We start from the raw sequence: 18,217 nt of genomic DNA, 5'->3' as shown, positions 1-18,217 counted from the left end.
CACACACACACACACACAAATATATCCACACACACACACACACACACACAAATATACACACACACAACACACACACAAACACACAAATATACACACACATACACAAACACCTACACACACACACACACACACACACACACACACACACACACATACAAAAATACACACACGACACACACACACACATACACACACAACACACACACAAATACACACACACAAACAAACACACACACAAACACACATACACAAACAAACACACACACGCAAACACACAAACACACACACACACACGACACAAACACACACACACAAACACATACACACAAAAACACACACACACACACACACACACACACACACACACACACACACACACACACACACTCGCACTACACACACACACACACACATCTACTTGCTTGTCACATGTGCATGCTTACCCATCGTTATTAAATGAGGACATACAAATAGGCCTACATAATAAAGTAATAAATAATACAAAATGACCTCAGGCGTATGGATAGGGTTACCCATTGCATCACAGGTTCCTGTGACAAATTGCTGCCTCAGAATAACAAAGTTCTATCTGCTCGCAGTACCTAGTTTTGAGAATTTCATGTTAAAAAATATAAGTTTCATAACATGTCAAGCTTTTTTGAATGCAATTCCTTGAATATCTTGATAACGACTTCTAATAAACTTATGGTTTTGGCAGAGCAGATAGAGCATTTGGTTTCTGACCTCATGGTCTTAGTAACTCAAAACAGCCAAAAATGTTAGATAGAACTTTGTAATTCTGAGGTTAATGTTAATTATTTCTGTGCCAAATGAGACACTGGTGATGAAGATGATGATGATGATAACGACGACAAAGACAATGATGATGATTATGATGACGACGACAATGATTTAAATATGACCATTATCTTTTTAAACACAGGTTGCCAATGATTTCGTCTTCCACACTCTGTCCCATCAAACAAAACTACTGGATCTGTCTGGAGTCCCATTGACTACTATAGGAGTGCTCTCTTTAGATAATGCATTTACAAATGTGATAGACCTGAGATTGTCAGGATGTGGGGTTTCTGACCTGAGGGTTAGCGGTTACTCACACGGTGGTGGTCTCCAGACGGACTTTTACGGTGAAATTGTGTAAGTTAAGGCAAGCAGTATCTACAGCAATGTGTTTTCTGGTGAAACGGAGTCAGTTAACACATTACACCCCTAGGGTCTGGACGGGAAGTCTATTCCCAAATTCTAAGCAAGGGGAAGGAACCCACCTCATGTGAAGCATTCAAAAAACACATTTTAAAAATACTTTTAAAATTCTAAAAATTTTGAAAAAATAACATTTAGAAAGAGAAATGAATATACTTTCAGAAATATATAACTTCATGTGCACAAATGGTTGGAAATGTTCGAAGTTTAGCTCAGTCGGGGTGTGTGACCCGTCACTCTCACTCTCAGCCTCGCAGCCGGGCCCTAGGTCTAAATTCTACAGCAGAGTAATCTGAATCACCCCAAACTCTTGCTACGTTTTTATCAATACTTTTTTCATCTGATTTGTCATTTGCTTGTTCTTGTTTTAATCGATTGTTATTTCCTTTTTCAAATACAATAGCGTCACTTTTCATCAAGTCGAGACACCTTCGAAGTGTCGGAAACTCCTTTAGTGAACGATTTTTAATTAAAATCCACATAGAAATGTTTTTAAATATTCATGAAATGTGTTGAGCCAGAAAATGTATGTCCCACGACATTGTCAAAGTAGGCACTTGTCAACTTATGGGCATATGTGAGGCATTGTGATGAAATCTCAGGCTGTCGTCAAAATAATGAAATTGAAAAAATCGGCATTTTTCTGCCTGTTTGGCAATTTTTATCGAAATTTTGATTTTTTGAGTCAACATATTTTTTGGCTATTTAAAAACGCATTAATGCATGAATTTTACTGAAAAACGTTCTTTAATGGCACAAAAAATGTATATTTTCAGTTTCTCAGGACCAGCTTCGAAAGTCACCAAACTTTGGTGGCCATTTTCTCTCTAATATTACCTCTCACAACAGGCAAACCCCACCTCTTTCAAACGCCAATATTTCAACTTCTATTCAAGATAGGTGGGTATTTATTTTCACCGAAAGCAAGATAAAATGAACAAGCTTAAGATGATGTCAATACCTCAACATGCCAAAAAATTGACGAGTGCCCGATTCCACTGAGTTGTGACACATATAGAGTTACAGGTATTGTTTAAAGCCTGTTCATTGGCCTAGCTATTGATGGAAAAAAAACCCATTTAACTTTAATAGAAGTCGAGATATTTGCAATAGAAAGAGGTAGGGGGAGGGGGGGGGGTGTCGCTTGGTGTCAAAGGATGAAAATGGTTGCCAAAGTTTGGGGACTTCCAATGCTGTAGTAGCCTAAGAAACAGCATATATACATTTTGTGTGCCTTTGGTTAAAGTTTTTCCAGTGCCTTTGAATGGACATAAAAGGTATTGAACCAAAATCAAAACAAGAAAATTAATTAAAAATTTATCAGACGGACAGAAAAATGTCAGTTATCAGATTTAATTATTTTGACGAGTGCCTGATTTTGTCACAGTGCCACACATATAGCTGTAGGTAGAACCCTGTTTTCTGCTCATCTTCTTTTTCTTTTTTCCTCAGGGGTGAAGAGAGAACATTTTTTACTACCTCAGACTTGGACAACGTTCGATATGCAGACTTTAGTTTCAACTCCCTGACCGACGCAGGCAATACCATGGGAGGATTTGTGTAGGTTTCTGGAACATTGTGGTAGGGCTTGGCTTTAGCATTCTTTCAATCATGTAAAGTTTATTAGAATGATCGAATTTAATGTTCATATCCCATAGAATATATCTCTGCAGATGAATAATGTCAACTGCTCTATGACGGCACACACAAAGACACAGAGAGAGAGAGAGAGAGAGAGAGAGAGAAAGAGAGAGAGAGAGAGAGAGAGAGAGAGAGAGAGAGAGAGAGAGAGAGAGAGAGAGATGTGTGAATTACATAAAATCTAGAATTGGAAGTTTCCCTCCTACGTGATTAAAATTCTGTCAATTTTATGTCACAGCGTAGTGGAATCAGGCGCATTTAAATAATAAAATCGAAGAAACCGACACTTTTTTTTTTACCCGTTAAAGCCATTTTCATAGATTTTTACAAGCTTTTGGCTCAACACATTTGAATGCAGGCTAAATGCATGGGCTTTACACTATACCAACAACTCCATGTGCTCCAATATTTACGAGCGCCTGAAACCACAACGTCATGTCTCATGACATGTATGGTAAAGTCTTATAATTTTATGATCTTTTTAAGTATATGGCACTATGATTTTAAAGTAATACGATTTTATAAGTATTGAAAAATAGAGCAGATGCTCAAGTTTAAATATCATAGATACATACAAATATAATTTTATACAGTATAGTATAATATTGTCTCGATGTGGTGGAATCAGGTGCTCATCAATTTTTGAGCATGTCGAGATATTGGTATCATCTGAAAGCTAATTTATTTGCCTTCCGATGAAATAAATATCCATTAATCTTGGATAGAACTCAAAGTATTTGCCATTGAAGGAAGTGAGGTCTCCTGATTTCAGTGGTGAAATTAGCGAGAAAATGGCCGCCAAAGTTTGGTAACTCCAATAGCTAAAGAGTCTTTGAAAACTGGAAAATGACATAATTTGCACCTTTAATCAATGATTTTCAGTAAAATTCACATGGGAATGTGTTTTTATTTGGACTTCAAAGAGGTTAAGCCAAAAAATAAAAATTCTATAAAATGAATGTCCAAACTAGCGCAAAAATGCCTGTGTCTCCGATTTAGTTGATTTGATGAGCGCCTGATTTCACCACACTGCCTCACTTACAATAATGAAATAAATTAACTCTTTGTTGATAGTGGTATATGATAACCATATTGTTTATTTCAATGAAAAAAAAATAAAGTAATGTGGTAACAAACAAAGTAGAGTGTAATGTTATAAGACATCATACAGTTTTATGATAATAATATAAAAAGATTATACAAGATAAGATAAGATACATTTTATTTTCCAGATCCTGGCACAATGCTTTTGTGTTTCACTTCATACACATACACACACACACACACACACATACAAATACACACACACACACACACACACACAAACACAAACCTGCACACGCATGCATAAGCATGCATGTGTGCACACCAATTTACACACACACACACACACACTCTTCCCTTTCACATCCTCTCTTCATCACACATCTGTGCACATAACCATAATAATATAACAGTATGCCTGCACTCTCAAACAGGCTCACAGTCACATGCATAACATAAATGAACAGTGATATAAACATAAATAATGTTAAGCTAGATATGTACTCAGGATTCTGATTGTAACTCAATGGTATTCTGATGCATGCTCTAAGGTCATGTTATCATCTCATCTGATTCCAAAAGTGTGTAAGATAAGATGCAGTTTTAGAAATATAACACATCCAGCTTTATTGTAATATCATACGGTCGCTTTTAACCAAAAGGGGGCTATCCCGAAAAATACTGTTTTGAGAAAATCGAAGGTAAAGTTTTTGGACCCATGAAATCTATTTCTGCTTATTTGTTTTCAAATGAATTCTTCTGTGGTTTTGCGTATGAGTCAGTTACGACCTTGTCTGCTGTATACTTATAAATTACTGACAATTATTTGATTGAGAAGAGTCTAGACAAAAAAATTTGGGTAGGCTCAGTTGTGCAGATCATGGGCGCACCAGCAGTGGAATTTTAGTGGCAGCGGTAGTTTCCCCACCGAGTATCTTATCACGTCGGGGTAACGGGGGTCAGCTCCCTGTTGCTGCTCTGTCTAGACTAACTTAATTTTTGGTACTTTTCAATTTAAAGTTTTAGGTGTACCCTTGTATTTATAGTAATTATCATTTATTGCACCCAAAGCACGCATTTCAGCTCTTGAGACTAAAAAAACGGACTTTGTAATTGTCTGGTTATTATGTAAGACACGCTGAAGTCGGCAATGCTAAATTGTAAATTTTTTTTGGGCAAGTGTGAATGAAAAAAAATCTATATAAAAGAAACCCGGCAATACAAAAACTGTGGAACTTTTGGAACATAAACGACATAACATTGGTGCTGATACTCAGAAAAGATCTTATCTACAAATATGATAGAAAGCTGTATTTTTGCAACTTTATCCTTCTGGCACACAATTTGCTAAGAAGTAATTCCTCCAAATACAATTTTATGTGTCTAATATAATCGTGAATATTCGCATATTTTCTCGAAAGTTAAAAAAATTACCCTGTATTCTCTCTATGAAGTAATACAAATCGATTTTAGAGCCAGAATACGTCTACAATGCAATACACGAACAGTGTCTGTTACATTCCAGAAATTTCTTACTTTTCTTAACCTGCTAAGTCTAGGTTTTGTAAGTTGACTGAATAACATGGATGACTTCTCGTAACTGGGTTATAAGAATAATTTCTAGCTTTCCAGTGACACTGAATCTGCACCAGACTTTGCCAGCTTTTATTTTCCTGTCTTTTGTAATAACTGACAATGTTTTGATTTCTATAGGCCTACATTCATAAGTGCCCATCCATATTTCCGACTCAAAAGCTAGGAATGAATGTGTCACCTGTCATTATTAAATTTCCAACAAGAAGTTTATTGCTACACATTATGTATTTAGACAGTTTTGTGTTGTTTTTTAAAAATCGCATAATATATCTTTCTTAGTTGTAGGCCTGTGCAGGCTGCCACAGACACAGCATGATTTATGAAAAAACACAGAATAAATTTATCTTGTTCAATGGTATAACAAGAGCTAATGCTGAGTGTCTTTTGCTAAAGAAATGCAGATGTGCATCTTTCTTCTCTTTTAACTTGACTATTACGACCTGCACAGGTTTACGATTTCTCATTTTGTAACTGATATGATATTTGTAGTGAGATTAACACATATTTTGGAGAGATCTGTCTTGCCGTTTTAAATTTATTCTTATAAGTATGTGGCTAAAACAGGACAAATTGGGTACTCCTCAAACACTTGTCTGTGGGTGGTTGGCGGGTGCTCTGGTGTGGTTTGCTTCTTCTTTCCTATCAAACATCTGTCATCCTTATCTCCCCTCCTTCTTTTTTATGTTTGTTATTCTCTTGTAACACTTCTGATCTTCTGGCGCTCATATGACCGTATTCAGTTGCAAGAACCATAAAACCTCTACTAAAACAAACAAACACTTGTCTAGAACAAAAACTAAGGCACAAAAAATTAACCATTCTAGCCCAGAATAAATCTAAAGAAATTGAGCTTTTAGTACGTCAGTGTAATGGTTTGACAGTGACAATGACAATGACAATGACAATCTTTATTCGTCTCGCAGAGAGAAATTTATCTTGGTTGTTAACAGTTGCAGTAGACGTTACAAAAAGTTAGACCTAAAGGTGCACTCATGCAAACACACAACATTAGGTCTAGTAAATGCATGTCTCACATGCTGGGACAACCCGCTCCGCAAAACATTCTCTCTCTCTCTCTCTCTCTCTCTCTCTCTCTCTCTCTCTCTCTCTCTCTCTCTCCCTCTCTCTCTCTCTCTCTATCTCTCTCTCTCTCCCTCTCTCTCTCTCTCTCTCTCTCTCTGTCTCTCCCCCCTCTCTCTCTCTGTTTCATTTGTAGCACTGTGTGTTCAGTAACCTCACTGCAGTTGGTACGAATTAATTTCTATATCTTTCTGTTCTTGCTTTTTTGAAAGTGTTTCCGCATTATTTCCGCCTTTTTTAGAACGTTTGTCTTCTACAGATATTCAAAGTTACTTAGGTCTCTACCAATTGTTCTCGATGTCTTTATTATTCAACTTGTTTAATTTTATAATGTGCTGCCTTCCCAAATTGTTGCCATAGCAAGTGATACCACAATTTATCAAAGTTTCTATGGTAGTGGCGTAGAATATCTGAAGGATGGATGAATTCAGATTGAAAGACCTAAGTTTCCTCTGAAAGAACAGCCTCTGATTTACCTTTTTCACGATATTGTTTACGTAGTTTTGCCATGTAAATTTGTTGTCGATTGTAACACCAAGATATTTGTATGAATTTGTGAATTCAATTGTTTCTTGTTCAATTACGAGTGGTGGGATTGTTGGTTTTTCTCTTCTAAAATCAAAAATCTTTTCCTTTGTTTTTGAGAGGTTCACTTTTAGAAAATTTGAATTGCACCAATTAAAAAACATACATATTTCTTCGAAGTACTCTTTTTCATCAAGGTTAATTAATCCAATAATAGCGGAGTCATCTGCAAACTTGATTAAGCGTGTTGGGCTCATTAACCTCGTGACCCCGAGCCATTGAGCTGTGGCAGGCTGCTCAGTCATTCTAACTTAAAGTAACAGAATCATGCGAAAAGTGACGCCGTGAGATATGCAGAAAACGCTTTTAAAGCAAATCTGGAGGCGAAATGGACCATCCCATCTAAAATAAGGCATACCTTTCTATTTAGACTATTCCTATTTTGAAGTATAAAAAAACCAAAAAACCCAAATAGTCTATCCCCGGTACAGTGGGCTAACCCACCAAGCTTGTTGACTCTTTAGTCTAGCCTAACCCTGTAGGAATTGCGTTTTAACCATTTTTTACCTAACAGACTGGTACTATTAACAGAAATCGAGTGAAAAATGATACATTACAGAAAAACATTTTATGAAAAATACTTACCTGATGTGAGAATATCGCAGTCTTTGGGGTAATTTTCAACTGCGACATGCAGTGAACTCTTCACTGTCCTTAAAAGCGACCATATTATAAACAGTTATATAAATGTAACATGTATAATAAGAATCTCATTTACATGTAAAATAGAACAAAATACAATTTTGTAATAATAGCGTAATATCTTTATTCAATATCACGCGAGATAAGAATTATGTGAATCATCGTGGTAAAATCTGGAACTCATCAAAATATTGAAATTAATTGAAGAAACCCGCATTTGTCTGCCAGACTGGGAATATTTATTGAAGTTTTTTTGTTGTTTTTTTGTTTTGGCTCAGCACTTAATATGTGCAATTAAAAACATATTTATTTTTGGATTTACTTAAAAACGTTGATTAAAGGTACAAAAAAAAGTTAAATTTTGTGTTTTTAGGGACTCTCAAGCTATGTAAGTCACAAATTTTGGCAGCCATTTTCTCACTAATTTTACCTCTAAAACAAGGCAACCCCACCTCCTTCAATTGCCAATACAGGGTGTCAATAAAACAGAGGACTCATTTAGAGGGTAATAAACTTGGTCGTATCTACACTAATTTCAACAAAAAAATTTAACAAATGAAATTTAGCCATTATGAATGTAATACAAGACAAGATAACATTTTATGGAGGTAGCAAAATATCCTTTGTCCCTGTTATTTATGATTGTGCCGTAACAAAATCTCTTCCTACTTTGGAACTTTCAGAAAAATGAAGAAGTTGGAGACTCTCAACTTTTCCCACAACCCCCTGTTCACCTTGGACGCCCCCAGCATCAGAGGGTTCGCGCCTCGCGTCCAGATCTTGGACCTGTCCCACACAGCGGTGGATGGCAACAACAGGTGGACACACCGTTCTCTGTGACCTCATGAGTACACTCTCAGTCGTAACACTTTTTAAAAAACCTCAGTTTCGATACGCCCTCTTGGGAAAGTGGGGGTTGCTATTTTTCTAACGCTTGTATCTTGTCTAATTTGTTTGACATAACACATAAAAGAAATACAATTGCACTTTTGATACCCACCCTTATTTGAGGGTGGAGGGAGGGGTTGTCTCTTGCATATATATATCTTGTCTAGAGTGTTGAGATTGTAATATTGTTCGGTTTGTGGTTACCAATAGGTTTAGAGAGAGTGAAGAAACGCACGCTTGAAAGGGCTCTCTGTTTTATTTTTGCCCTCTAGTACACTGTAACTGAAAAGTGACTACTGAGTAAAAGAAAGGTGCTGTCTAAATCCTGATACATTATGAAACCGTTATAACAGTGGTGTTATGTAATGTACATTATTCCACAGACGTCTTTCAGATAATTTAATTTGATAACATCTTCACTCAGGAATCGAACTCACACCCTGTACGTCCTCCTATCGTGACCGTGCAAGACAAAAGAGTTTGTTCACCTAAGAGCAACGAACTGCTATCCTTGAGAATGTGTTATTTATCTTCATCATCATCATCATTATCTTCATCATCATCCTGATCATCACCATCATGTATTTTCCAGTTACTACCATACCTTATTCGAGTTTTTGTTATATCCAGTGGCTCATAAACTGTTACTCAAGATGCTTTCGTTCTGCACTGTTAGCACATTGCTTCTCTTGTTGCTGTTGTTCTCGTCGTCGTTGCAGTTTTTGTTTCTCTTTTTGTTAATGTTTTTGATATTGTTGTTGTTGTTTCGCAACTACTTCAACTGCCATTTCAAGTTGTTGTTCTTGTTGTTGATGTTGCTGTGGTTGGTATTGCTATTTTTAGGCCTATTTCTATTCCCTTTCTCATTGTGACTGTAAAAGAAGAAACATTTTACTGTATTTTAAACCATTCTGACCTTTCTTTGAATCCACAGTCAACTGTTACCGATGTTCACTAATCTAAAGGAGCTATACTTACTAGGCTGTCCGATCTCCAACCTAAAGCCTGCCTTTCCGAACACTCTAAAAGTAAGCTTTTTTGGTAGATATCTTGTTTGTTTTGTTTTTGTAAAGTGTTTTACAGCGCTCGCAACTGCATAAGGTCATATGAGCGCGCGGGACACACCTAATATTTTCAGTTGGTAGGAAGCGGGTGGCGGCCGAAGCCTACTCTTATCGATTTTAGACCACCAAGGGATCTTTAATGTGCGCAACTTGCACACGGGCCCTCCGAGATTTTTCGCCCTTGTCCGAGAAGGCTAGGTGTAGATCTTTCCTACCAGAAGATATGGGGTGTGGCTGAAAGACAGCAGTAAGAAGGAGTAGCAGTAGAAAGGCTGCAGAAAGAATCAGGAGCCCAAAGGAAGGGGCGAAGGAGGTGAGGGGTGGGGGCAGAAAGAGGAGACCAAAGCAGATGACAGAACATTGCTACAGAGCAGGAAATGAGGTGAAAGGAGACAAATTTAGAGAAGAAAATTAGTCGGTCGCTACCCGGATTCGAACCTGGGACCTTTTGAATGAGAGGCCAACACCTTAACCTCTAGGCCAGGAGAGCCCGGAGAGCCCCCTGGTAGATATCTGGAAGTTACAAATGCTACAGTCATGCTGTAGTGGAAGCGGAAACAATGCCACTGGCAACAGCACCTGCTGTTTTTATCAGTATCAATTATAACACTTGGATTACATAGGCTCTGTGAATAAAACAAATGTGAGGCAGCATGGTGAAATCAGGCGCTCGTCAAAATAATGAAATTTTCCGCCAGTTTTGAAAATTTTATCGAATTTTTTTTTTGGGCTTAACCTCTTTTATGTCCATATTAAAACACACTTCCATATATGAATTTTACTGAAAAACATTGATTAAAGGCATAAAATAAGTCATTTTTCTATTTTCAAAGACTCTTTAGCTATTAGAGTTATCAGATTTTATGGCCTTTTTCTCACTAATTTCACCACTGAAACCAGGCTACTATACTTTCTTCAATCACAAATATCTTGAGTCCTATTCGAGATAAATGGATATTTATTTCATAGGAAGCAAGTGAAATAAATCAGCTTTCTGATGATACCAAATAAAAAAAAAATTGATCAGCGCCTGATTCCACCCCGTGGTAACACAAATATATTTGAGAAGTTACCACTGTCATGAGGATTACAGAGAATGAGATACACAGGAGGCCTGAACATTTTTATGACGAGCAATACAATCAGTTAAAAAAAAATTTTGGGGGCATGTGGAGTTATAGGTATCGTCTGAAAGCTGATTTATTTGCCTTGCTTCCAATGAAATAAATATCCATTCATCTTTGATAGAGCTTGACATATTTGCGATTGAAGAAAATGAGGTCGCCTGGTTTCAATGGTGAAATTAGCGAGATAATGGCCGCTGAAGTTTGGTAACTCCAATAGCTAAAGAGTCTTTGAAACTGAAAAATGAAATATTTTGTGCCATTAATCAATGTTTTTCAGTAAAACTAACTCGGAAATATGTTTTCATATGGACATAAAAGAGTAACAAACACAAAAAAAGAAGGAGGGGAGATGAGGACGAAAGGTGTCTAATAGGAAAGAAGAAGAACACAATAAAAAAAAGCTGAGCTGATCAGGAGGAATGACAACTTACAGGAATGATACAGTGAGTGCCAGGAAAGGATAGTTGACGTTGTTAAAGAGATGGTGTCGTTAAAGTTTGGTTTCTTGGTTATTCGGTAGGAGAAAAGGTTTCATTGCAGGTGGTACAAGGCCAGAGCTGCTCCTCATTATAGTGTGATGTTGATTTAATTTGATTTGTAAGTCTTTATGTTTGCTAGTATAAGGCAGATGTGCAAGAGATTGTAATTTATATGCCTGTGGCATTATAAGGCACATTGTTTCTACATGTATGACAAATTATGTCTATGAAGTAGATTATGAAGTGAATGGGTTCGGCAGAGGAAGGCAGATGGGTATTCACTAATGTTAGGCTACGTATACATCCATTCTAGGCGAAGTTGTGAGCAAATGGAATGCAAACTTCTGCAATGTTAAGTTGAATGTGTATGCTATTATAAGGAAAAATGTATTTTCCTCAGTAAGAAGAATTTTATATCATTATAATGTATACTATTTTAAGGTGGGTGTGTACACATTATTTTTTCAAGTGAAATGTATTCTATTATGAGACTAAATTGAACAAAATTACAGGGCTTGAATTTGGTGTTCAGGAGGGCAGGCAAAAATTGCCTCGGTGGGGCCTAAAAATCAGAGGGCACCGATGGAATTTGCTAGGGCACCAAGGCAAAAATTATAGGTGATCATTTTGTTGATTAAAGTTGGTAATAGTGGATCATGCATCACAACGTTTATTTTAGTAACAATACAATTTATTCTTGCTCTCCACCTAAATATAGAGTTATTGGAAAGTTAGTAAAATCATGAATGAAAACTAAGTAAATCACAGTAAAAATCATATTAAAACAAAAGCACAAAAAATCACAGTTTTAAATCAAATAATGATCACAAATTGCATCTGACTTAAATGCCTTTATGACTAGCTCTTATTGATTGGATTAACATGAATAATGAATATTATGACTGTTGACGATAGGGCATGATAGGAAACAGTAAATAATATGAGCAATTAGGTAAGACATTAATCATTAGGCCTAATGAGATTCTAACAGAATGGTTTGCAGGCAGTGTAGTAATAAAATAAAAACAAATCAGGGTAAATGAAAACAAATTTTTAACTTGTATGAAAAAGAAAAAATGAGAAGTGAAAACAACTTTTGAAATTGTGTGGAAAAAAAGAATGAATAACTATAAAAAAGACCTAAACTATCAGCATGTCATATTAAATGTTATGACTCGTGACTAGATCAGAATATTGAAAATATGTTGGCACCACAAATATAGAAAAAGACTGGCTTACTGTTTGTCCCTTATGAAAAAAAAAACGAGTGATTTTTAAAAAGTATCACCAGAGAAGATGATTTCAGAGAATAGTGCTGCTTTATCAGGACGTCTATTTGTGAGACACATCTATTGCCACTTTGCAATGCAGGGTTCTGGGATAAGCATAATCTTTTCAAGAATGTCTCTGGAAAGCTAATGCCTCCAGTCACCAAGGATGCGCTTCATCAAGGAAAACTGCCTTTCTACCTCGGCTGTGGATGATGGTATAACTGAGATTATATGAGCCAGAGGAGACAGATTGGGAAATTTCCTAGCATTTTTCAGGATTGAACTTGTCTTGTTCTCATTCAGAGCCCTGACTTTTTTTTTTCCAGTGTTGAGCATCCTTGGTGTTGAAACACAGTCTCATAATGAGCTATCAAGTCATCCATCTGTGTCTCACCATATTCTTTCAACTCATCTATTTTGTCAGTTTCAGGCACACTTGTCCTGTCAAATATCCTTGCACTCTTCAAAATTTTATCTTCTGATGTGCCAGCACGAGCTTATCCAACATCTCTTTCATACTTTTTTTGTAATCATCTTGCTTGCACTTTCCCTTGCATCTGCATTTTTTTTTTCATCCAGAGATTTTTTCTGACACTGCTGAGGTTTGGTTATCATTGATGTGAGTGTGTTCGCATTAGCCATAAAAAAATGGACACAATGGCCAAGCTGAAGAGTGTCTGACAGAAGCTTGGATGTGATTTCAGACAACTCTGATAGGATGTGTAGTAATCCACCCCCCCCCCCCTTCTCCCTCAAGTGTATCTTAAAAATAAAAAAAACCAATAATCCCCCCCCCCCCCCCATTTCAACCGCTGGTGCTCACATGGTATCTTGCGATTAAGTTGGGAAGTTGGGATGCGAAAGGGCAGGTTCACTGACCGGTCACAGTGGCATACCGGACAAGAGGCTTGTATAACTTTCTTTTCTTTTTTTTGTCCACAAGTGACAGCACAGGACAAACATTGACTTATTTACATCGCATCACATTTTTTGAACAAAAGGGAGCGGCAAAAATTGCCATTGTTGACCCTTTGATTTTAAGGGCATTACGGCAAATTGCAAAGGCACCAAGGCAAGTTGCCGCGGCGCCGTGGTCTGTTTCAAGCCCTGAAATTATGTGGTGAATATGGATGCTATTATAAGGCGAAAGTTTGTGCCATTGTAATGGAATAAATGTGTGTTCATGTATACCATCATGAAGTGAATAATAAGTTGGGCAAAAGGGCCAAGGATGCCAAAAGAATGACTTGGCCTGATAACGTATATAATGGCAGCTAGTGACTGCCATCACTGGCAGGTCATCGTTCGTCAATGTCTGAGCAATAGATGAAACCTCCCAGTATCAAGTTCCCAGTATAAGTAAGTACGGCTTTGTAAAGAAAGTATGTATGCTGTTGTTAAGCATATTCCACGCTGTAAGAGGAATGTGTATACCTGTGTAAGGCAAAAATGTACGTGGCTGTAAGGCCCTATGCACATAAGGACTATTTTTCCTAATCGCTTGACTGCTTGTATGCCCAGTGAGAAAATGTTCTTCATCACTTACTGATATATGTCGCAGCCTGGCTACAAGTAGAATTTTTCTTTTGCGTGTGTTAGGGCTCAGGGAAGGTGTAAGTAATATGCCTGTCTATGCCTACCATTGTAAGTCAAGTGTCCAAAAAGATTTTAAAAGAGTAAACGTTGCAAATCATTTTATCCAATCTGTTGTTGCTTTCAGACATTGGATTTGAGAGAGATTGACGTGAAAGACGTAGACAAAGACGTGTTCCGTGGCCTTGGCGTACTTCAGACGCTGCACGTGCCCAGCTACAGGCTGTGTTGTCCTCAGGTGAACTACGTTGTTACTGTAACTGGTAACTGAAGTCTGAACATTGAACTAATCATGGACATGACTTACATTATTGTTCTCATTTGTTCATCATAGTTTTAATTTTCCTCTGTTTATTTACTTGTGTATGTGTCTTCTGTTTGTTAACTATTTGTTTATCGTTGATCTGTCGTATATCTGTTTATTTTCTTTTTTATTATTGTTTTCTTCCTTTCTTCCTATTTACAATGATAGCCTACAATTTGTTTTTAATTCAATTCAGTCCCGCCCAGAGAGATTCAGCTCTAACGACTTTTAACTTTCTCTCATTCCAGGTACGCGGGAAATCTGTTCCTGCCCACGTTTGTTATAGTGAGAAAGATGCATTGTCTTCATGTTCAGGTTAGTTTGTTCATCCCTGAAACGAAGAGTACAAGTGCAAAACTTTTTTTTTTAATAATCAGTTTTATTCGGTACTTTACATGCTCATTCATTTACAGTCTGTTTATTCATTGATTGATCCAAGAATGTAGTCCTTCAATTCGCTTCATATTGTTTGATTTTTGATTGTCGCTACAATGCAAAAAATAAAATAATTTAAAAAATAAAAAATATGAAGAAGATGCCATTTTTGAAACAATGTTTTCAACCAATGTCGACTGCAAAAACAAAAAACAAAATGTCATCCTTCTGATTATACGTAGACGTAGCCGAAACCACCCCAATCCTTTTAGTTTTGAGTCAACAACCATAGGTACTTTGTGCAGAAAAATTTCTGCACACCTATTGACTAATTTACACTCAGTGACTCCCACCTCTTGTTTCCATGGGAAAGGCCTTTTGCTCAAATTTTTCTCACTTCACCCAGGTAGGAATAGATACCTCAGGGCTGCCTAAATATACCGATTTTTCTGGTAGATACCGATTATGGGACTGTTCTACCCGCCATACCGATGAGGTGTCAAAACTACCGGATTTGTGATTGTTGCCAAAAGAAGAAAAAACCAACCATTCTGCAGTGCTTCCATTCTTCTTTTGTTTTTGCGGAAATCCATACTTTCCAAAAGTTCCGTACTTGCCGCATCATCATATCACCTAAATGCGTTAGAGAGAGAGAGAGAGAGAGAGAGAGAGAGAGAGAGAAAGAGAGAGAGAGAGAGAGAGAGAGAGAGATCAGCACTTGCCTCTGTAACTTGTCATATATTCACGGCAACTCTCTGCAATAAGTTGTATCAGCAGCTGCCAGATTGCACATTTCGTACACATGACCATTGTCTATCTGTGCCGTTCGGTCGGCAATAGTTTTCCATGGGCATATCAGCTAAAATCTGTCTACTCACGATAGATAATCTTCCTCCTTCCTTTCATTCAATATATTCTTTCTTTCTGTCTTTCTTCGGGTTTTTGCTGCGGCTGGAAAATCTGTGCATTTCATTTATTTATCTAGAAAACAGAATTGTGAATGTAGAAAGAAAATCGATTTCGAAGCAAGACATTCTAAAATATGTCTTAGTCTAGAAAATTGGACAGTACCAAATGAGGATTCTACTGAGGGGGATTGCCAGAATCTGGAGAAAAAAAATTGCTAAGACCGGAGAAAATGCACAAAGTCCTTGAAACCAAATCTGAAAAGGCTACTAAGTTCATTTTTTACCCGTCATGTTTGTGATATTACCTTCGGCTTTCCCCAATCCGAGAGTATGTTCCGTGCAAATAAGCGGCTATGGTGGCAAGTGGAAGTGTAGGTGTACTATGGATATTCTCACTGATATCACTATAATGACAAAAAAAGGAAGAAAAAGAAAACAAGTGTCCTCCGATTTCTAGATTGTCTGGCCCGTCATCGTAACCCGTCAGTGAACCTGTGCGAGTTTGCATCGTGTGAGTATGGAATGAGTAAGGGACCGGCCTGTGGTTTTTAGGGTGATCAAAGTTCTTTCAAAGTAGGAGCGTTACACTCAGGGCTTCAGAATTGAGGGGAGGTGTTTGACGCAATAAAGTCTACGGCAGCTGGATAAAGCCGCGGTGTAAGGAACTGATGCTAAAATAAAAACGATAAGTGGAAGTGGTTTTGACATTCGACAGTCGAGTGCGTAAATGAGGAAACATTTAGATCACAGACTTGATGATTGTATCTTCAAGGTTGGTGCTCCCGTATTTGTCAGATTTGTCAGTGATGACAAATTGAATAGTAGCAATGAGGAAATGCCATTTTCAACCCTCGGAACGCTTTATGTTGGATGCCTATGCATCATGACTTATTGCTGATTAAAAACTGGTTCTGTGATTTAGCATTTAGAAGAAAAAAAATCAATACTTAGTCCATGATGCAGTGATTCACTGATTGCCAGGTTTTCAGTATCACTACATTCCATGCTCTCACAGTCCTTCCAGCTCCGCCTCTCAGTACATGTTCTCTTTTATTTTCACTTTTTGCTCTGCCGTAAGCCTAACCATAAAGGTTTTATATAAGTTTTGTTTTGCATGCTTTTTAAAATCCGTGGTTGCTGAAACCAAACATGGTTTTGGCAGTTCGTGTTCTTCTTGCCTCTCCTCAGGCCCAGATCAGGATTCATTTGGTATTTTTAGGGTAAAACTAGTTAAAATTAATTGTCTGTCATACCTAAGTTTCAAAGGACTTGTCAGTGTCCAATGTTAGTGTCGGGAAATATGTTTTAATATAATATAGTTTCTATTGGTATGGGCTAGGGTTTTTGAAGTCAGTTTGGCAGTCGCCCTGCACTCAATTGCAGATTCAATACTGAATGATAGGTGCCTGAATAATAGTCCATAAATTCTTTAAAAAATAAACAAACTTGCCTCATTTCATCCACACTGTTCATCTTTACTTGTGCACACCCTGTGCACACCCAAACACCCCCTTCCCCTCCCCACATATATAAACACATGCGAGAGCATACGCACATGCACACACACTGACACACACACACACACACACACACATGCATACACAAACAAGTTTTCAAAATATAATTACCCAATATCACGGAAAGCAAGTCCGTTCGATGGGGCAACGATCATCTTTTTTACCTTCTTTGTCTTTGTACTACTTGATTTTGGGCCAAACTACCTGAAACTGACCCTGAATCTACCAGAAATGGGAACTTTGAGGTAGGCAGCCCTGATACCTGGCCATAGACAGTGAAAGATCTTGTCAGTTTACTAGTGTTTGAGCACTTAATTCACTGCTTGCACATTATGCTTCCCATGGGAAGCAGACCATGTTCCATGGTCTGCTGGGGTAATAACAGGGCATAAACCTTGCTGTTGAGAGAGGATGTGCGTCACCAAAATGCTATTTATTATTATTTTAATTATTATTATTACTATTAATTTTATCATGATGGTGATGATTATTATCAAAATTACTTCAATTCTCAACCAGAGGACCAAACCCCATCGCTCAACTGCATAGACAGCATCGAGGGCACCTTCCAGTTCTCTTACGAGATCGGTGGGGGCGGGGGTGGCATCTGTAACCACAGTCAGAACGTTCTGGACGCCTGTCAGGTTCCGGGGTCACCCAACTACGACAACCTGGCCTTCTCCATGTCCTTCAAGAAGTGTCCGGCTCAGCAGAATAGTTTTAACAGGGACACCAGGTAGTAGTAGTAGTAGTAGTAGTAGTAGTAGTAGTAGTAGTAGGAGTAGTAGTAGTAGTGGTGGTGGTGGTGGTAGTGGTAGTGGTAGTGGTAGTAGTAGTAGTAGTAGTAGTAGTAGTAGTAGTAGTAGTAGTAGTAGTAGT

General features: G+C 37.6%; 1 protein-coding gene across 1 annotated transcript in view; it reads left to right on the top strand.

Annotated features, from left to right (window-relative positions):
* Positions 1 to 18,217, top strand: part of LOC101852929 (G-protein coupled receptor GRL101-like) — a 38,439-nt gene that overhangs the window by 4,579 nt on the left and 15,643 nt on the right. Inside the window, exons 4-9 of the mRNA XM_035969855.1 lie at positions 944 to 1,158; positions 2,677 to 2,784; positions 8,496 to 8,630; positions 9,635 to 9,728; positions 14,362 to 14,472; positions 14,787 to 14,853. Of these exons, the coding sequence (XP_035825748.1) occupies positions 944 to 1,158; positions 2,677 to 2,784; positions 8,496 to 8,630; positions 9,635 to 9,728; positions 14,362 to 14,472; positions 14,787 to 14,853 (730 nt within the window). The remainder of the gene's footprint in view (positions 1 to 943; positions 1,159 to 2,676; positions 2,785 to 8,495; positions 8,631 to 9,634; positions 9,729 to 14,361; positions 14,473 to 14,786; positions 14,854 to 18,217) is intronic.

This window comes from Aplysia californica, unplaced genomic scaffold, assembly GCF_000002075.1.
Source record: "Aplysia californica isolate F4 #8 unplaced genomic scaffold, AplCal3.0 scaffold00189, whole genome shotgun sequence".
Lineage (NCBI taxonomy): Eukaryota > Metazoa > Mollusca > Gastropoda > Aplysiida > Aplysiidae > Aplysia > Aplysia californica.
The sequence above is the reverse complement of the archived record's forward strand: the minus strand, read 5'-3'. Positions and strand labels throughout refer to the sequence as shown.